General features: G+C 37.4%; 1 protein-coding gene across 1 annotated transcript in view; it reads left to right on the top strand.

The window, feature by feature from the left end:
- CFAP44 (cilia and flagella associated protein 44) overlaps positions 1-21946 on the top strand; it is a 144683-nt gene that overhangs the window by 71041 nt on the left and 51696 nt on the right. Inside the window, exons 16-22 of the mRNA XM_061193078.1 lie at positions 3012-3173; positions 4230-4460; positions 12022-12167; positions 12776-13046; positions 18544-18599; positions 18766-18928; positions 20422-20552. Coding sequence (XP_061049061.1) covers positions 3012-3173; positions 4230-4460; positions 12022-12167; positions 12776-13046; positions 18544-18599; positions 18766-18928; positions 20422-20552 — 1160 coding nt within the window. The remainder of the gene's footprint in view (positions 1-3011; positions 3174-4229; positions 4461-12021; positions 12168-12775; positions 13047-18543; positions 18600-18765; positions 18929-20421; positions 20553-21946) is intronic.

The raw sequence follows: 21946 nt of genomic DNA, 5'->3' as shown, positions 1-21946 counted from the left end.
CATCATTGCTTGGTTCCTCTTTAGTTCTTCTACGTCCTTGTTAAATGTTTCTTGCATTTTGTCTATTCTATTTCCAAGATTTTGGATCATCTTTACTATCATTACTCTGAATTCTTTTTCAGGTAGACTGCCTGTCTCCTCTTCGTTTGTTAGGTCTGGTGTGTTTTGACCCTGCTCCTTCATCTGCTGTGTGTTTTTCTGTCTTCTCATTTTGCTTATCTTACTGTGTTTGGGGTCTCCTTTTCACAGGCTGCAGGTTCGTAGTTCCCGTTGTTTTTGGTATCTGTCCCCAGTGGCTAAGGTTGGTTCAGTGGGTTGTGTAGGCTTCCTGGTGGAGGGGACTAGTGCCTGTGTTCTAGTGGATGAGGCTGGATCTTGTCTTTCTGGTGGGCAGGTCCACGTCTGGTGGTGTGTTTTGGGGTGTCTGTGGCCTTATTATGATTTTCGGCAGCCTCTCTGCTAATGGATGGGGCTGTGTTCCTGTCTTGCTAGTTGTTTGGCATAGGGTGTCCTGCACTGTAGCTTGCTGGTCGTTGAGTGAAGCTGGGTCTTGATGTTGAGATGGAGATCTCTGAGAGATTTTCGCCGTTTGGTATTACGTGGAGCTGGGAGGTCTCTTGTGGACCAGTGTCCTGAAGTTGGCTCTCCCACCTCAGAGGCACAGCCCTGATGCCTGGCTGGAGCACCTAGAGCCTTTCATCCACACGGCTCAGAATAAAAGGGAGAAAAAATAGAAAGAAAGAAAGAGGATAAAATAAAATAAAATAAAACAAAATAAAGCTATTATAATAAAAATAAGAAAAAATTATTAAGAAAAAATTTATTAAATTTTTTTTTAATTTTTAAAATAAATTTATTAATTTTTATAATAAAAAATAAGAAAAAAATTATTAAGAAAAAGTATTAAAATTTTTTTTTAATTTTTTAAAATAAAAAATATGAAAAGAGTTATTAAGAAAAAAAATTTTTTAATTTTTATAAATAGAAAATAAGGAAAAAATTATTAAAACATTTATTAAGAAAAAAACTTTTTAAGTAAAAAAAAAACCAAACAAACAAACAAAAAAAAATGGACGGAGCGAACCCTAGGACAAATGGTGAAAGCAAAGCTATACAGACAAAATCTCACCCAGAAGCATACACATATACACTCACAAAAAAAGGAAAAGGGGAAAAATTAATATATCCCGCTCCCAAAGTCCACCTCCTGAATTTGGGATGATTCGTTGTCTATTCAGGTATTCCACAGATGCAGGTACATCAAGTTGTTTGTGGAGTTTTAATCCGCTGCTTCTGAGGCTGCTGGGAGAGATTTCCCTTTCTCTTCTTTGTTTGTACAGCTCCCGGGGTTCAGCTTTGTATTTGGCCCTGCCTCTGCGTGTAGGTCGCCTGAGGGCTTCTGTTCTTCGCTCAGACAGGATGGGGTTAAAGGAGCAGCTGATTCGGGGGCTCTGGCTCACTCGGGCGGAGGGGAGGGAAGGATACGGATGCAGGGCGAGCCTGCGGCGGCAGAGGCCGGCGTGACGTTGCTCCAGCCTGAGGCGCGCCGTGCGTTCTCCCGGGGAAGTTGTCCCCGGATCACGGGAGCCTGGCAGTGGCGGGCTGCACAGGCTCCCGGGAGGGGTGGTGTGGAGAGTGACCTGTGCTCGCACACAGGCTTCTTGGTGGCGGCAGCAGCAGCCTTAGCGTCTCATGCCCATCTCTGGGGTCCGCGCTGATAGCCGCGGCTCGCGCCCGTCTCTGGAGCTCGTTTAGGCGGCGCTTTGAATCCCCTCTCCTTGCGCACCGCGAAACAAAGAGGCAAGAAAAAGTCTCTTGCCTCTTCGGCAGCTGCAGACTTTTTCCCGGATTCCCTCCCGGCTAGCTGTGGTGCACTAACCCCTTCAGGCTGTGTTCACGCCGCCAACCCCAGTCCTCAGCTCCCAGCCCCCGCCCGCCCCGGCGGGTGAGCAGACAAGCCTCCGGGGCTGGTGAATGCTGGTCGACACCGATCCTCTGTGCGGGAATCTCTCCGCTTTGCCCTCCGCACCCCTGGGGCTGCGCTCTCCTCCGTGGCTCCGAAGCTTCCCCCCTCTGCCACCCGCAGTCTCCACCCGCGAAGGGGCTTCCTAGTGTGTAGAAACCTTTCCTCCTTCACAGCTCCCTCCCACTGGTGCAGGTCCCGTCCCTATTCTTTTGTCTCTGTTATTTCTTTTTTCTTTTGCCCTACCCAAGTACGTGGGGACTTTCTTGCCTTTTGGGAGGTCTGACGTCTTCTGCCAGCGTTCAGTGGGTGTTCTGTAGGAGCAGTTCCACGTGTAGATGTATTTCTAATGTATCTGTGGGAAGGAGGGTGATCTCCGCGTCTTACTCTTCCGCCATCTTGCCCCGAGTCCCTCGAATAAACATTTTGAATAACGTTTCTGTAGACTATCAAGATGGGGATTTCCCACACATGGTTAAATACATGATTTTGGACTGGACTAGAGAGATTAATCTGGAGTCTAATTGCTTGTGAGTGGTAATGAAGCCTTGATCGGCTATAAGATTTCCCAGGGCATGTTTATGGAGAGAAAGAAGAAGAGGGAAGTGAACAAAAATCTTGGGGACATCCACATTAAATGAACTCAGGCAGAGAGAGGATGATCCATCAAAGGAGGCTAAGGTTGTATATGCCATTCACATACTGCAGATTTTCCTTGGCAGTCCTAATTTTAATATTCTGCCCTTTGGGCTAACATTTCACAACCAAATTTTTGGCTCAGAAAATATGGCATCTATAAGGGAAATGAATCTAAATCTAATTTTAACACTTAGCTTATTAATTAATAATGATATAATTGTACTAAAAATTGTGTATAGTGATTAATAAGATTGACTAAGTTCCTCACTGTGGTTATTACTGGTAATAAGTATCTTTTAAAAATGGCTAATATACATAGCAATTATAGTTTGCCTGGTTTAAAATCTTTTTGAACTGTGCTTCTAAAAATTTGCCTAAATGTAAATGATATGTTTTAATTTTTTTTTAGCCTGAAAGTACTTTACTGATTATTTGTGAGAATGGCTATGTTCTTGAAGCTCCATTTCCAACTATAAAGGAGGAGGAGGAGGACCATGATGTAGTTTCCTATGAAATCAAAGACATGTGTATAAAATGTTTCCATTTCTCAAGTGTCAAATCTAAGATTCTGGTATGAAATACCCTTGAAGCATTGTCTTCTAATTTTTTTTCTTTCTTAGAATATAAAACATCCTGTGTTAAGTGCTGGGAAAATATGAAGAAGAATAAGACAGACTTTTACTTTAAGGAGCTTATTTGGTAGAAAGCAGCTTATTGTATTAGAAGGTGGTAATGAGTAGATATTAAAATCACAGTGCAAAGAAAAGAATTTTAGGGGCACGCAGAGGAAAGAATATATGATTCTGATAGAGGGGTGAGAGGAGGTCAAGGATTACTTCATGGAGGTGATATTTAGTATTTAAAGAATCGGAAGGATTTTGACAGGTTGAAAATGAGGAGGAAGGCAATAAAAGCTGGGAGAACATCCTGAGGGAAGGCAGAGTTGCAAGAGTTTTGGTGTTTTCGAGAAATGAAGAATGGACCATGAGGCAGAGGGAGGCAGTTTGTGGAGGGGTGTGACAGGAGTCTGTGACCACCACATGGAACCCCTTAAATATTAGCCAAGATGTTTTAATTTAATTTTTGGGCCATTGGAATCCATTTTGAATTTTTGAGGAGGAGATTGATGTGATGAGATCATATAAATTTGGAAGTTAATTCTAAGAGGTAAATGGAATAAAGAGGTAAAAGATGGGAGGTAGGGATGCCAGTGCTAGGGGGCTTTTGCAATAGCCAGTTGATTGAGGCTGAGGGCCTAAATCACTGTACCGCTAAAGATAGAAACAACTTCCCTCGTGGACTATTTCAATCCACCAAATTCATGGATTGACAGTGATAGGCTCTGAGAGAAACTATATTTAACTTCTCTATGAGGAAAAAAAAGGCAAAATAATTTCTGTAAAACCAGGATCAATGGGAGTTATGCAGAAAGTCATTCCAATGATTTGAAAATTTTAACAATAAAAATATATTCCCAACTTGATAATAATCTTTAAGTGACATTATTTGTTACATTAGAGCTGTGAATTTTTCTAGGACTCTATCTTCCTCCTACTTTCTTTAATAATAGTGTGAATGAATGAATGAATTACAGTTTTTTTAATCTCAATATCTCTTTTTGCACAAGAGATTAATAGAAATTGCAAAGAGAAAGAAACAAAAGGAGTTGAAGGAGAAGGAAAAGGAAGAAAAGAGGAAAAGCCTAGAAGCAGAGATGGGAGAAGATGGAGAAAAGGAACTCCAGGGGGAAGAAGAGGAGGAGGAGGAGGAGCCATTACCCGAAATCTTTATTCCTTTAACCCCCTGTCACATCCTCTGTGGATTTTACTCTGGGCCAGGGAAGTTCTGGGTTTCTTTGGTAAGTAATAATGTAATAAATTTTTATCTCAACCCTAATCTAATATAGGTATTATTTTCCATCACTTTCTTACTTCCTTACTCTATGGTAAGACTTCAGCTATTTACTACTACCGAAGGTATGAATTTTGATGAATGAATGTGAGTTTGTTTCTATATCATCTTAATATGTTTTATATGTCTACTTATTGTATCTGTTATCTATGACAATCACACATTTCAGAAGGTCAAAGGAGAGGAGAATCAAAGGTAGAAGGGCAAAGGGCTAAGGGGTTTTCCAGCTGTGTTTGTCGTTTTAAAATTTTGAATATGATGGTAGCACAGTCCACTAGACTTTTGCTTACCTTTCATTATCTACAACTATGCTGTGTGGCTGCATGGAAGTCTGGGAAAATGACTGTTTTTAGATGGTCACATTGCCACCCTGAGTGAAATTGGGACTTGGCTAATAAGGAAGAAGAGAAAAATGCGAGACAAGTACCTGCGAATGTTACAATAATGTGACAATTACATCCCCTAATTATATATTTTCTACTCTTATAAAATATTTTATTGATCTATTGCAAAGCAAGATTTCCTTCATTATGAATTTGTCACAAATTTCAATTCCATTCACCAAAAAAGTAATAATTGACATAAAAGTATATGTGAAAGATTATCTCCAATTCATAAGTGGTATCAGATCTTTGGCCAGGCCAGGAGACTGCCTAGCTGAGTACTGTTGCTATAAGGAGTGATGAGAGTTAACTCCACTCCTCTTCAACATTTCTTAGAAATATATCTTTGATAGCAACTTCTAAGGAGACAAGCAGCAAGAAGGATAGAAAGTAGTGATGGAGGCACCTTAGGATTCCATGTAGTAGTGCCTTGACCTTTTATCTTCTGTGCTTTATGAAACAATTATCGATGGCTACTGTTGTGTGGGGTTCACGGGGTAAAGGAATAATTAAGACATGATCCTGCCTTCTGAAAGTTCCCTCATATCATGAGGGAGAGAGGCGCAGAAACAACTGTACAGTAATATAATAGAGTTCTAGTGTCCTTGAAACATATGTAAGAATTATTAATTATTTAACAAGCATATTTAATGCTTACCTTTAGGGGTGCCAGATAAGTATTACATGGGACATACTTACACTAAAAACATATTTGTTGTTTATCTGAAGTTCAAATTAACTGTGCATCCTGCATTTAAAAACTTTTTTCCTGGTTATACTGAGATATAATTGACATGCAGCATTGTGTAATTTAAGGTATATAGCATAATGATTTGACTTGCATATATCATGAAATGATTACCACAATAAGTTTAGTTAACATTCATTCTGTATTTTTATTTGCTAAATCTGGAAACCTGCTTATTCTATACCAGACACCATTCTAAGTGACCACCCTATAAAATAAGCGCTCTTCATAATTTGCATTTTACATAAGAAGAAACCAAGGAGTGGAGAGGTTAGGTAACTTATCTGAGGTTGTATAATTAATGAGAGGTGGAACCAGGATCTGGACTCAGGCAGTCTGGGTCTAGAGTCCACGCTCTTAGCCATTAAACTACACCAGCATACAAGGTCAAGGCATAGTTCAGAAGAAGTGACACTAACCCTGCTTGACTCAACTATTTGCCAACTCTGTGCCTGCATCCAAGCAGATGCTGCAGAAAACCAGTCTCATTCTGAAGGCACGACCACAGTTCTCAAATCAGTACTCACAGTGCAGGCTGGTTCTACTGCCCTGCCATGTTCACTTTCCCACTTTCCAAATTATCGCTTTAATTCTTCTCCCATCAATCATTTTGTACCTTCCCTCAATTTCTAATGATAACCTTATCTCACATTTCTTTTCTTTTTTCTGTTTCTTTTTTTCTTTTCTTTTTTTGGCCCCGCTGAGCAGCTTACAGGATCTTAGTTCCCCAATCAGGGATTGAACCTGGGCGCCAGCAGTGAAAGCGCAGAGTCCTAACCACTGGACCACCAAGGAATTCCCATCTCACATTTCACTGAGAAAATAAAAACAATCAGATGGAATTTCCTTATCTTGTCTTAATGAGATCTAATGTCCTATGGAGATCCATACACGTTTGTCTGCTATTGTTAACAATTGGTGAATGGTGCCCTGCAACTTTCCAAGGACACTATTCCAAATGGCCTCTTGATCCCATCCCCTCTCACTTTCTCAAAGATTTTACTCCTGAAATAAACTAGCTGGTCTCCTGTATCTTCAACCTCTCTCTGTTTACTCAGTTCTTATAGTCAGCACATAAACATGCTCCTAGTACTTAAATTTGTTTCTTTCACATCTCTTTTCTTCTCATCCACTGCTCCTTTATAGGAAAACTTGAAAGAGTTATCCGTAGTCACTGGCTTCATTTCTTCACCTCCTATTTGGTTTTTAACACATTCCAGTCAGGTTTCTAGCTCCACCACGTCAAGTCATCAAAGATTTTCCTACTGCCAAGCTCAGTGGTCACTTCTCTGTCCATTTGACCTCTCCAAAACATTTGATAAAGTTAACCTTCCATTCTTCTTAAAGTATTTTCTTTTTTGGCTTCCATGACACCACCATCTGCTGGCCACTCCTTTTTAGCCTCTTTTGCTGCCTTCTTATATGTTGAACTAGCTTTGAACTTTGAAGTACTCTAGGATGTGGTCTTGGGTGCCCTCTTTCTTGCTAGATGATTTTATCTGGTCCCAAGATTTTAAATATCAAATATATGCCAATAAATTTCATTTTTATCTCTAGTCTTGACCTCTCCTCTCATATTCGGACTTGTATGTCCAACTTGACATCACTACTTGGCACCTCAAAATGGACATGCCCAAAATATAACTTTTTTTAAAAAAAATATTTATTTATTTTTATTTTGGGTGCTCTGGGTTTTAGTCACGGCACATGGAATCTTTAGTTGTGGCACGTGGAATATTTAGTTGCGGCATGTGGACTTCTTAGTTGTGGTGTGCGGACTTCTTAGTTGTGGTGTGTGGACTTCTTAGTTGTGGCATGCATGCAGGATCTAGTTCCCCAGCCAGGGATCGAACCTGGGCCCCCTGCATTGGGAGCACAGAGTCTTACCCACTGTACCACCAGGGAAATCCCCAAAATATAACTTTTAAATCACACTTGCCCTGTGCAAACCTGCTCCATCTCCATCTCAGTAAATGGGACAACCATCCATCCGGTTACTAAGCCAAAACTCAGAGTTGTTAATGATTCTTTTCTTTCCTTTACCTTTGATATTCTTATTTCAAAGTATGTCTTTTGTAAGCAGTACATGGTTAGGCTTTTCTTTTTAATCCTGTAGTAAAATCTTTATTTTAATAGAACACTGTGTCCTTTTATATTTAATGTAATGGCTAATATAGTTTAGACTAAATCTACCATCTTATTATTTCTGTTTATCACACCAATTCTACATTTGGTTTTTCACCTTCTATCAGATGATTAGGTAGTTTTTCCCCCAATTTTCCTCCTCTATTAGGTTATTAGTTATACATTTTTTTTTACTATTTTGTTTTTAGTGGTGATGCTAAAGGTCATAGTATATATCCTTAATTTAATATAATTTGATACAAATTTATTCTTTTACTAGCTCTAGAGAAAAAAGATCTTAGGGCATTTTAGTGTTGTGTATCCTCCCCCTCACCTCATTGTCACATTTTATATATATATATATATATATATATATGTATATATATATATATATATATATATATATATATATACATATATATATATATATACACACACACACACATATATATGTATATATAAGTTTTGGGGGTTTTTTTTGCCTTATAATGCCTATTTTGCCTTTAAAACTTTTAGTTCTGTATATTTTCTTTTTAAAACTTTGATATCTTCTTATCATCTTTTGTCTTCCATTCTGCCATCTATATCTTTTTTTTTTAAATTTATTTTTGGCTGCATTGGGTTTTTGTAGCTGTGCAGGGGCTACTCTTCATTGTGGTGCGTGAGCTTCTTGTTGTGGTGGCTTCTCTGTTGCAGAGCATATCCTCTAGGTGCGCGGGCTTCAGTAGTTGTGGCACGCAGGCTCAGTAGTTGTGGTTTGCGGGCTCTAGAGCACAGGCTCAGTAGTTGTGGTGCACGGGCTTAGTTGCTTCGCGGCATGTGGGATCTTCCTGGACCAGGGATCGAACCTGTGTCCCCTGCATTGGCAGGCAGATTCTTAACCACTACGCTACCAGGGAAGCCCCGTGTACATCTTTTTATTGTTATTTTTTGTAACCTATGCATCTTTTTTTCTCTTGTTGCTTTGAAGATTTTGTGTTAAAAGGTGTAACTTATTTATTTTTTTATTGAAGTACAGTTGATTTACAGTGTTGTGCCAGTCTCTGCTGTACAGCAACGTGACTCAGTTATACACATGCAGACTTTATTTTTTCATATTCTTTTCCATTATGGTTTATCACAGGATATTGAATATAGTTCCCTGTGCTATACAGTAGGACCTTGTTGTTTATCCATCTTATATATAATAGTTTACATCTGCTAATCCCAAACTCCCAGTCCTTCCCTCTCCCACCCTCCTCCCACTTGGCAACTACAAGTCTGATCTCTATGTCTGTGAGTCTGTTTCTGTTTTGTAGCTAGGTTCATTTGTGCCATATTTTAGATTCCACATATAAGTGATATCGTATGGTATTTGTCTTTCTCTTTTTGACTTACTTCAGTTAGTGTGATAATCTCTAGTTTCATCCATGTTGCTGTAAATGGCATTATTTCATTCTTTTTTATGGCCGAGTAGTATTCCACTGTATATATGTACCACATCTTCTTTATCCATTCATCTGTCAATGGACATTTAGGTTGTTTCCATGTTTGGGCTATTGTGAATAGTGCTGCTATGAACATAGGGGTGCATGTATCTTTTGAATTATAGTATTGTCTGTGTATATGCCCAGGAGTGGGATTGCTGGATCATATGGTAATTCTATTTTTAGTTTTCTGGGCAACCTCCATACTGTTTTCCATAGTGGCTGCCCCAACTTACATTTCCACCAACAGTGTAGGAGGGTTCCCTTTTCTCCACATCCTCTCTAGCGTTTGTTATTCGTAGACTTTTTAATGATGGCCATTCTGACAGGTGTGAGGTGGTACCTCATTGTAGTTTTGATTTGCATTTCTCTAGTAATTAGTGATGTTGAGCATCTTTTCATGTGCCTGCTAGCCATCTGTATGTCTTCTTTGGAGAAATGTCTATTTAGGTCTTCTGCCCATTTTTTGATTGGATTGTTTGTTTTTTTGTTGTTGAGTTGTATGAGCTGTTTGTATATTTTGGAGATTAAGTCCTTGTCTGTCACATCATTTACAAATATTTTCTCCCATTCCATAGGTTGTCTTTTTTTTTTTTTTATGGTTTCCTTTGCTGTGCAAAAGCTTGTAAGTTTGATTAGGTCCCATTTGTTATTTTTGTTTTTATTTCTGTCGCCTTGGGAGACTGACCTAAGAAAACATTGGTATGATTTATGTCAGAGAATGTTTTGCTTATGCTCTCTTCTAGGAGTTTTATGGTGTACTGTTAAAAGGTGTAAATTCTTCATATATCTTGCTTGTGGGTCATTGCATTTCTTGTACTTCAACACATTTGTATTCAGTTTTAGAAAATTCTCAGACATTTATCAACCACAATATTGCTTCTGGTCCATATTTTTAGTCTCTTCTTGTGGGATTCTAATTTTGTGTGTATTAACCATTATCATTATGTCCCATGTAGATCTTACACTCCTTTTTAAAAAATTTTACATCTGTATTTTCTCTCTCCTGCCTTACTCTATTTTTTCTGATTCTGTTCCAGCTTCATAACTCTAGTTTTAGCTGTGTCTAGTTGCTTTTAAACCAATCTATTGAATTCTAATTTTTGTCATTTTATTTTTCAGTTCTAGAATTTTTATTTTTTCCATTATCTACTTTTTTATAGATCCTAATTGACTTTTTTCTGTATTGCCTTCAAAGTCCTTAAATATATTAATCAGAGTTATTTTGAAGTCCATTTTGAAAACACCTCTATCACTCTTTCTTGTACTTTTGTTTCTTTGGTCTGTTTTTTCTTTTGATTTTCAATCAAGACTTTTCTTTGTTAGTTTACCTAGTTTTTTTTTTTAATTGAATGCTGGATCTTGTCTGTGAAAAACCGTAGCATCAGCTTGAGTCTCTGTATATTGCTATTGTCTCCTGAAATTTATTTTTGGTTCTGGAAAGCAACTAGAAATCCTAGATCAGTTTCATCCAGTCAGTGATTGAGATGACTTGAAACTAGGTTTTACTTCCTACGAGGGCCAGTCTATTTCTGGTTTATCCATACGTGTGGGATATAGTGCTCCAGGGTTGCAATGGAAAGCCCAGTGGAAGGTGTGTTTACAATGGCTCCTTCTTCTTGGAGGACCCTGGGAATTCTTTGCCTTTCCCTAAGCCCATGACACTACAGATTGCTCTGCTCAACTTCTTAACCTCTCAGCTGCCACTTTCAGAACTGGCAGTTGCCTTAGGGAGAAAAAAAATCTCCTAGACTGGAAATCTCTGAAAACCATGACATACAAAACTCTATTGTTAAATACTGCTTATGCCGAATAATCCTTAAAATAAAATGGAATTCAGTATGTAGATAGAAATGATATCTCTCCTGTATTGTCTTTTTAAAAATATTTATTTATTTATTTATTTTAATTTTTATTTTTTTAAATTTTTTTTATATTTATTTTTGGCTGTGTTGGGTCTTCCTTTCTGTGCGAGGGCTTTCTCTAGTTGCGGCAAGTGGGGGCCACTCTTCATCGCGGTGCGCGGGCCTCTCACTATCGTGGCCTCTCTTGTTGCGGAGCACAGGCTCCAGACGCGCAGGCTCAGTAGTTGTGGCGCACAGGCCTAGTTGCTCCGCGGCATGTGGGATCTTCCCAGACCAGGGCTCGAACCCGTGTCCCCTGCATTGGCAGGCAGATTCTCAACCACTGCGCCACCAGGGAAGCCCTAATATTTATTTTTATTTATTTATTTTGGCTGTGTCGGATCTTCATTGCAGCACGTGGGATCTTTCATTGCAGCGCATGGGCTCTTCCTTGCGGCGCATGGGCTCTTCCTTGCGGCACACAAGCTCAATAGTTGCAGTGCACGGGCTCCAGAGTGCATGGGCTCTGTAGTTGTGGGCGCATGGACTCTCTAGTTGAGGTGCACGGGCTCAGTAGTTGCGGCACACAGGCTTAGTTGCCCCGTGGCATGTGGATCCTAGTTCCCCAACAAGGGATCGAACCCACATCCCCTGCATTGGGAGGCGGATTCTTAACCACTGGACCACCAGGGAAGTCCCTCTTGTATTGTCTTTTAAGTGGGAACAAATCATTGTAAGGTGTTTTATAATTATGTAGTTGCATATAAATGAATAATAGGTTTTATAAAGCATCTCCATCTGTAACCATAGAAATCATACAAAAGTATATGTTTTAAGACACCTATTTTATGTGTTAAAATTTGAAATAATCGAAAACTCCTCATGTGGTCATAGGTTTCTTATATTCAGGTACTACCTTCTATGTTATTTATCTCTTTTCCAGGGTGGCTATGATTCTGGTTTTCTATATCACTGTGAGTTTCCCCCATATGACAAAAGCAGTGATATCACAGAAAAGAAAGATGAACCTTTTGATTTCCGTCTTCTTGAGGATACAGAGGATAATCCCATCACAACTATCACTTTCAGGTGACCAGAATTTCAGAAAGCTTAAAAAAAAACTATATCCCATTACTGTCTGTTTTTGTCCATCATTAATATTGTCAATTTTAAAGATCTGTCCAAATGGAGGAGTACTCAAACAATGTTTAGTTAAATAAATCAAGTGACTAAAGTAGAATCTAAGCTACTCCTGAAACTACTTCAATCCTTTCTATCAAATATTCTGTCATAATTTATCACACAGTTGAATTGTATGGATTTTCTTTCTGTTACTTAGGAGGATGCTACTACACAGTCAGATAACGAAAGTTCTGGGTTACAGTGATTCTGGGAAGATCACTAATTGAATCATTAGTCCTTTAATAATTAAGAATTAAGCATACATGCTGGTCATTCTTTTGAAGACCGAATGTAATAGCTCCAAATTTCAAATTGTCTTTTTCTCCTTCTACTCTTTTGTATTAGTTTGCTAGAGCTGCCATAGTTTGTTAGGGCTTCAGCATATGAATTTTGTGGGGAGACAATTTACTCCGTAACATCTTTGTTTTTAAAACTTTAGTCATTTGTCAATTAATTTAAAATTAAACATTTTCAGATTAATATGAAGAACGATTTACTTTCCTTTTGTTTCATAGCATTAACCAAGAAATGATGTTTTGTGGAATGCAAAATGGAGCAATTCGAGTCTATATCCTTAATAAGAATGATCCTTCATTGACCACTATGGAGGACTACTGGCACTTCAGTATGCATGACAATAATTATGGATGCATTAAAGCCATCTCCACTAGCTTTGATGACCGTTTCTTGGTGACTACTGGAGCAGACAGTAATATCTTTGTTTTCAACATTTTTTCTGAATTTGAGTTAAAGAAAGTCATGAAAGCCAAAGTGCCATCTCCCAGGGTATGTAACTGACTAATAATAATAACTTTATTTTAATATTGTGATGTTAAAATGCTCATATTCTTTAAAAATGAAACTATTTAGACACAAATACCTTGCAGTCTAATCTTCCTACCAGTATTATAATTTTGCCTTTCTGGTGCCTCTGTTATCAAATACTAAAGATGTTGAATTCACCTTATTACTAAAGGTGTAGAAGTCCCTCTATTAAAAAGGCTGTCAATTTTTCTGTCTCCACCACTTTCACAAAGTTTTTGTTTTCAAGATGCCCAACTTTTTTCAGATATATTTTGCTTTCCATTTATTCGTTTGCTTATTGAAGAGGCATATGTGGGATGTATACCATAATTTGTACCTTTGAAAAGGGCTGTAAAAATATTATTATCTTTAGTATTAGAATATGAGAGTGTCATCAAAGATTCAGATAAATTATTATATTCTTAAACAGAATACATTATTGGCTTTGTAATGAAGATTGAGGGTTTGAATCCCCAAATTATATCCCTTTGTCCTATCACAAGACCTAAATTTTCTATTATCAAAATGGTTCCTTTGGAGAGAAGAGCTAACACCTATCCTTCTCAAACTCTTCCAAAAAATTGCAGAGGGAGGAACACTCCCAAACTCGTTGAACAAGGCCACCATCATCCTGATACCAAAACCAGACAAGGTATCACAAAAAAAGAAAATTACAGACCAATATCACTGATGAACATAGATGCAAAAATCCTCAACAAAATACTAGCAAACAGAATCCAACAACACATTAAAGTATCAACACCAAGATCAAGTGGGATTTATCCCAGGAATGCAAGGATTCTTCAATATATGCAAATCAATCAATGTTAATACATCATGTTAACAAATTAAAGAATAAAAACCATATGATCATCTCAATAGATGCAGAAAAAGCTTTTGACAAAATTCAGCACCTATTTATGATAAAAACTCTCCAGAAAGTGGGCATAGAGGGAACCTACCTCAACATAAAAAGGCCATATACGATAAACCCACAGCAAACATCATTCTATATGGTGAAAAACTGAAAGCATTTCCTCTAAGATCAGGAATAAGACAAGGATGTCCACTCTCACCACTCTTATTCAACATAGTTTTGGAAATCCTAGCCAAGGCCGTCAGAGAAGAAAAAGAAATAAAAGTAATACAAATTGGAAAAGAAGTAAAACTGTCACTGTTTGTAGATGACATGATACTATACGTAGAAAATCCTAAAGACAGCACCAGAAAACTACTAGAGCTAATCAGTGAATTTGGTAAAGGTGCAGGATACAAAATTCACAGAAATCTCTCACATTCCTATACACTAACAGTGAAAGATCAGAAAGAGAAATTAAGGAAGCAATCCCATTTACTATCGCAACAGAAAGAATAAAATACCTAGGAATAAACCTACCTAAGGAGGCAAAAGACTTGTACTCAGAGAACTATAAAACACTAATGAAAGAAATCTAAGATGATACAAACAGATGGAGAAATATACCATGTTCTTGGCTTGGAAGAATCAACATTGTGAAAATGACTATACTACCCAAAGCAATCTACAGATTCAGTTCAATCCCTATCAAATTACCAATGGCATTCTTCATAGAATTAGAACAAAAAATTTTACAATTTGTGTGGAAACACAAGACCCCAAATAGCCAAAGCAATCTTGAGAAAGTAAAATGGAGCTGGAGGAATCAGGCTCCTTGACTTCAGACTATACTACAAAGCTACAGTAATCAAGACAGTATGGTACTGGCACAAAAACAGAAATATAGATCAATGGTACAGGATAGAAAGCCCAGAGATAAACCCACACACCTATGGTCACCTAATCTATGACAAAGGAGGCAAGAATATACAATGGAGAAAAGACAGCCTCTTCAATAAGTGGTGCTGGGAAAACTAGACAGCTACATTTAAAAGAATGAAATTAGAACACTCCCTAACACCATACACAAAAATAAAGTCAAAATGGATTAAAGACCTAAATTTAAGACTGGACATTATAAAGCTCTTAGAGGAAAACAGAGAAAACACTCTCTGACATAAACCATAGCAAGATCTTTTTGAACCCACCTCCTAAAGTAATGAAAATAAAAACAAAAATGAACAACTGGGACCTAATGAAACTTAAAAGCTTTTGCACAACAAAGGAAACCATAAACAAGACTAAAAGACAGCTCTCAGAATGGGAGAAAATATTTGCAAATGAAGCAACAGACAAAGGATTAATCTCCAAAATATACAAACAGCTCATGGAGCTCAATACCAAAAAAAAAAAACCAATCAAAAAACAGGCAGAAGACCTAAATAGACATTTCTCCAAAGAAGACATAGAGATGGCCAACAAACACATGAAAAGCTGCTCAACATCACTAATTATTAGAGAAATGCAAATCAAAACTACAATGAGGTATCACCTCACGCCAGTCAGAATGGCCATTATCAAACAATCTACAAACAAGAAATGCTGGAGAGGGTGTGGAGAAAAGGGAACCGTCATGCACTGTTGGTGGGAATGTAAATTGATACAGTCACTATGGAGAACAGTATGGATGTTCATTAAAGTGAAAATAGAACTACCATATGACCCAGCAATGCCACTACTGGACATATACCCTGAGAAAAACATAATTCAAAAGAACACATGTACCCCAATGTTCATTGCAACACTATTGACAATAGCCAGGACATGGAAACAACCTAAATGTCCAACAACAGATAAATGGATAAAGAAGATGTGGTACATATATACAATGGAATATTACTCAGCCATAAAAAGGAATTAAACTGGGTCATTTGTAGAGATGTGGATGGACCTAGAGTCTATCATACAGAGTGAAGGAAGTCAGAGAAAAACAAATACCGTATATTAATCCATATATGTGGAATCTAGAAAAATGGTACAGATGAACCTATTTCCAGGGCAGGAATAGAGACAAGGATGTAGAGAACAGACATGTGCACACAGAGGGGGAAGGGGGGGTGGGATGAAATGGGAGATTAGGATTGACATATATACACTACCATGTGTAAAATAGATAACTAGTGGGAACCTGCTGTATAGCACAGGGAGCTCAGCTCCATGCTCTGTAATGACCTAGATGGGTGGGATGTGGGGGAGGGTGGGAGGGAGGTCCAAGAGGGAGGGAATATATGTATACATGTAGCTGATTTACTTTATTGTACAGCAGAAACTAACACATTGTAAAACAATTATACTCCAATTAAAAAAAAGAAAAAAAAATGGTTCCTTTGGATAAAATGACTAATAATTGTTAGAATTGCTTCTAAAGAATAAGGCATTGTTTTAGACCAAAGTTAAAATTCCTGTGAACACATTGGCTTCCTGTTTAACAGGTAGCCTGCTTCAAAAGAATATGCAAAGAATGTAGGGAAGATTTGAGCAGGTAAATTTTCATTTCTATTAATAGCAGCAAAATGTGGAGAATGAACTGTTGTCTAATGAGGTCAAGCTAAGGAAGAGGAATTTTCCAGAAGGGAAAGTGTATGAACAAGAAGAAAATCTTTCTTTCTACTTAGTGCCAACTCTCTGTGGAAACCCATATGGGATAGAAAAAATCCATTCCACATTTGTATAATGGTCTCCTTTTATTTATGACTGCAAACAATATTTCTTAAGTCACTGAAGCAGCCTCTGCTTTTTAGAAGGCAAAATCAGAAAGAATTGAATAAAATAAATAACAAAATAAAAAACTAAGCTTTGCATAGGTCTGAGGTTCTTACTGTATTTTAGAATCACAGGGGAGCTCTTAAAAGTATAGATGCCTGAGCAGTTAAATCAGAATCTCGGAAAGTGAGGCCCAGGCAACAGTACAGATCTTCTTCAACTTAAGATACGATGGGATTGTGCCCTGATAAACCCATCAGAAGTTGAAAATACCATAAGTTGAAAATGCATTTAATACACCTAACCTACCAAGCACCACAGCTTAGCCTAGCCTACCTTAAACATGCTCAGACACTTGCATTAGCCTACAGTTGGGCAAAATCATCTACCCAAAGCCTATTTTATAATAAAGTGTTGACTATCTCATAATTTGTTGAATACTGTACTGAAAGTGAGAAACAGAATGGTTGTGTGGGTACCAGTTGTTGACCCTCATGATCATGTGGCTGCCTGGGAGTAGTGGCTGCGCAGCTGCCCAGCATCAAGAGAGAGGATCTACCACATGTCCCTAGCCAGGAAAAGGTCAAAATTCCAAACTTGAAGTATGCTTTCTACCAAATGCAAAGTCGTCAAGTTGACCGTTGTAAGTAAGGGACCATCTGTATTTTATAAAACTCCCCCCTCCCCCCAGCCCCCGTGGTTCTAGAGTGCAGTCAGGATTGAGAACAATTGGCAGGTGTTTTGGAACTCTTTGGAAGCATCTTTGTTTAACTCAAATTTATTGTAAACAGCTGAGGTCAAGAGATAGTTGGCTGATATCAGTATCAAATCCTGGAAATCGTAACTGATATTGCAGAAGCAAGGGGCTTAACTCTGAGCAATAAAAGAATAGAGTTCAGTCAAGTTGTGTCCAAAGTGATTAATAGTAACTAAAATGTATTAGCCATCACTTGTCTCTTACATTGGTCATGTTTTATGACTTCACTTTATGAAAGTCATAAACCTTGTCTTACATAAATGTAGATTTATATTTTATGTGTATAAAGACTAATACTGTAATAAAACAACTTGATCAAAAGAGAATCTTTATTTCTTTACAACAAATGATAGCAAAACAGAGACCTATGTGCTATGAAGAGAATAGAAAATAAGTTCAGTTTTACTTAAGAACTGGTTAGCTAGCAAACTAGGACTTTTTGTTTCGTTCACTGGGTTATAAATCCTCTTCTTTAACAGCCTAAGACATTTTTCAGCACAGCACCTGAATAAACAAAGTACTTCTAAGTGATTTACTTCATAGTACTTCTTAATTTAAACTGATTTCCTTTCTAAAGGGAGAGTCATATTTCTGATTTCATATCTTTCTAAGGAGAGGGATTATGTTATTCTGTGTATTTCTCGCTGAATATCTTTGATAAGATCAAGTGAAACACTTAAAATTAAAAAAATATACATAAACTTTTTCCTTGTATACACATGAGGTATTGTGGTGGGAATCAAAGCATGTATGAAAGGAATATGCTAAAAAAAAAAAAAAAGTACTTTAAAATAAATGACCTAGAGGATTTTTTTTCAGTGTATTTTTTGTTAGTAACACATGAATATTACTAATTCGTATTTTGGAGGGGAATATGGTGATATTAACATTTTGCATACATGTGATTTTCTTTTTCTACATATCTCTTTAAATGAAGTAGAAACAAATAAGGTTTTTTCCCTAGTTTATTTTTTGTGACAATAATTTCCAGGCTTACAGTTGTTAGAAATTAGCAGAGAAAACCCCTCAGTTTACTACTTATTAGATATTTTAAGGTAAATATGCAATTTAAAGGAGCTAAGCTTTTACTCCTTTTCCTACAGTTTGGAATAGAAACAGAGCCAATTCCAGAAGATATTGAAGATCCTAAAGCCTACAGGTATGGGAATTTTTGATCAATACCTAATAGGACTGGGCTTTTGCAAAACACACCAACATTTTACCAAAGCTGACCAAGTTAAATGAATTTCCAAATTATTAAATACTAATTTTCTCTGCTGTTTTTCTGTCTTTAACCTGTTACCTTTTAAAATTTCTGTTTTCAGTATTGAGAATGCCAGAAGAAAAAGAGAACATGACAAGTTAATGAAAGAAGGGGAAGAAATCAAGGCTGAGAAGAGAGAACGAATCGAAGCTTTAAGGAATCAATTACAGAAACTACTACAGATGAATGAAGAATTACCAAAACATATGCAGTTTAAACGGACAGTAAGCCTAAAATAAATTTGATTTTAATTTTAACATACGCTATTTCTGAATTGAGGCTGCTATTTTGCCAGCAAGTAGGAACACTTAAAACCGTCTTTAAATTTCCCTTGTCTGGTCGGTCAGTGTGTTGGCAGCAACTAAACTGCTGTAGAACTTGTCATGCAACTTGGTTTGGATGTAGATGAGCCTCTTTACACAAAGTTTACTTCTGGATTTAGCTACTTCACATATTTTTGGTAATAAGATATAAGTTTGAATCTGGTTATCAATCCTTACCATACTTAGCCAAGATATCTAACTGTTGGATAGGTACATACTATATAATTTGATTCTCTGTGGTTCTTTTTCCATAATTCATCAACTCTATTGAAAAGATAGTACCTGGTTCACCCACAAAGTTTCTAAAAGATGACTTAGTATAGTTGTAGCTATGGGGACAATCACCAAATTGTTTAAGCTAATATTGTATTAAATTTTTTTCTTCTGTGACTTGTTGCAAAGCCCCATCTACCTCCTAGTGATAACTTTTTTCCTCATTTTTTTTTACATTATCTTAAATGGAATTACTGTCAAGAGCCTAATCAAATAAAAGCTCAGAATTTATTATCCTGACTATACCCATGGGTTACCCAGTCCTATAATTCCAGAAGCACTTAGCCAATTTCATATTAAAAAAAAAAACTGTGGTGAAATCATAATGATTAACTCATTATATTAGTTAAAAGACCAACTTATAATGGTTAAAAGATGTTTGTTATTTTACTAAGAAAAGTGTTGACACTTGCAGAATATGGGTACATAATTCAAAATAAAGAACAACTGAGGTAAGTTCTGTGGCTAAGCATTTTACATACACCATTATTTAAAGCACCAACACACGTGGAAAGAATAATTACTTTCAATTCAGTGTGAATGAAGGCCCTGATATTTTTCCAGGAGTGAAGGAAAGAAACACGAGGCCCCTAAGTATCGTTATGGGGAAAATAGCCCCTTTGGTGAAGGATATTCAACCAGAACTTGGTTATATCAGGAAGACACCAAAGACATTACTGTCTTTCCTAGGTGGGCGTCACATGGGAGGGAAGGTTCAGCTAATGATCAAGTGCCATGAACTTTTACCCCATGCCCAGCTGGTTATGTAATAGTAGTTATTCTGGGGTGGAGAGAGTTCCTCTTTTTTTTAAAACTGTGTAAACTCTCCAAATATTCTGTTAGCATTCATTGTTTTTATTGTGGGAAAAATCTTTTAATATGTAACTGTATTTTCATCATTGTTAATTATTTCTGGGAACTTTTCTCCATATTTTGTGACAGTAAAATCAAAAGTATGTTGTTTTTTTCTAGAATGAGAGTTTATGATACTTAGGAGACAGTTATGATGTGGCATAAAATTGAGGACAAACCTTAAAAATCTGTATTTATGTATGAAATAGGATTGACAAAGTCCATTGATAAAAGTACCCATTTTGATGAACAAATCTACTTATCTGCAGGATTTTGATCTAGATTCCAAAATTCGTGCTGAGATTGACAGGAAAACAGCTAATAAAATTCAACAAGTGGAAAAGGAATTAGCTTGGGAAAAAGAGAAACACCAACTTGGCCTAATGAAGCTACAGAATAGGTAGGATCCATATTTCCTGCAAGTTAAGATGTTTGAGAGCATATATTTGAAGAAAGTAGTTTCCAGTGGCTTTATTGAAGTGGTCAGATAAGAGGTCTCCTGAAGTGCCTACTAACTCCTAAAATCTCAAGGAATCCTCTTGTCACTGCTACTGATATCCTGAGCTCACTCCTTCCTAGTTTAAGTCTGCGAAATTTTTTGCAAACCAAATTATGTCATACATATTTACTTTCTGTTTTTAACAAACTATTTATTTTATAACTAATTAACACATGAGCATGTATATATTAGAAAATCAAAAATAAAATAGAACCAAGGGGGCTTCCCTGGTGGCGCAGTGGTTAAGAATCCACCTGCCAATGCAGGGGACACGGGTTCGAGCCCTGGTCCGGGAAGATTTCACATGCCACGGAGCAACTAAGCCTGTGGGCCACAACTACTGAGACTGCACTCTAGAGCTCACGAGCCACAACTGAGCCCGCGTGCCTTGTGCCGGTGCTCCGCAACAAGAGAAGCCACCGCAATGAGAAGACTGTGCACCGCAGTGAAGAGTAGCCCCCGCTCGCCACAACTGTAAAAAGCCCAAGCACAGCAACGAAGACCCAACGCAGCCAAAAAAGGAAATAAACATTTTTAAAAATTTTTAAAAAAAAAGAACTTTTATAACACTCCAGAAATTTCCCTCGTGGCCTCCTCCCGATAAATATTTACTCTCCAAAGATGAATGTTTATCACCATAGATTAGTTGTGTCTGTGAACTTCATATACATGGAAAGCTGCAGTATGAACGCTTTTGTATCTGGCTTCTTTATTCAGTATCATGCCTAAGATTACCCATGTTGATGCAGGTAGCAGTACTTCATTCGTTTTCATTGCTTTGTAATATTCTATTAAATGGTTATACCACAATTTATTAATCCATTTAACTGCTGATATTTGAGTTGTTCCTATTTTTTGGCTTCGATGAATAATGCTGACATTCTTGTGCATGTCTTTTGGTGGACATAAACACTTATTTCTGTTTGCTATATAATCAGGAGTGGAACTGCTAGACCATAGGTTCTAAGCATGTTTAGCTTTATTAGACACTGACAAACAGTTCTCCAAAATGGCTCGATTTATTTATACTCTGATCATCAATGTATGAGAATTCCAATTGATTCCCATTGTATTCATTTTCTAGGGCTTCCATCACAAAGTACCACAGACAGGCTGGCTTACAATAACAGACATTTATTGTCTGATAATTCTGGAGACCGGAAGTCCAAAATCGACGTGTTGACTAAATTGGTTTCTTTTGAGAGCTGGGAGGGAGAATCTGTTCCATGCCTTTTTCTGAGCTTCTGGTGGCTTGGCCAGCAATCTTTGGTGTTTCTTAGCTTGTAGATGCATCA

This window comes from Eubalaena glacialis, chromosome 6 (assembly GCF_028564815.1).
Source record: "Eubalaena glacialis isolate mEubGla1 chromosome 6, mEubGla1.1.hap2.+ XY, whole genome shotgun sequence".
Lineage (NCBI taxonomy): Eukaryota > Metazoa > Chordata > Mammalia > Artiodactyla > Balaenidae > Eubalaena > Eubalaena glacialis.
This window is presented reverse-complemented; position numbering and strand designations above follow the sequence as displayed.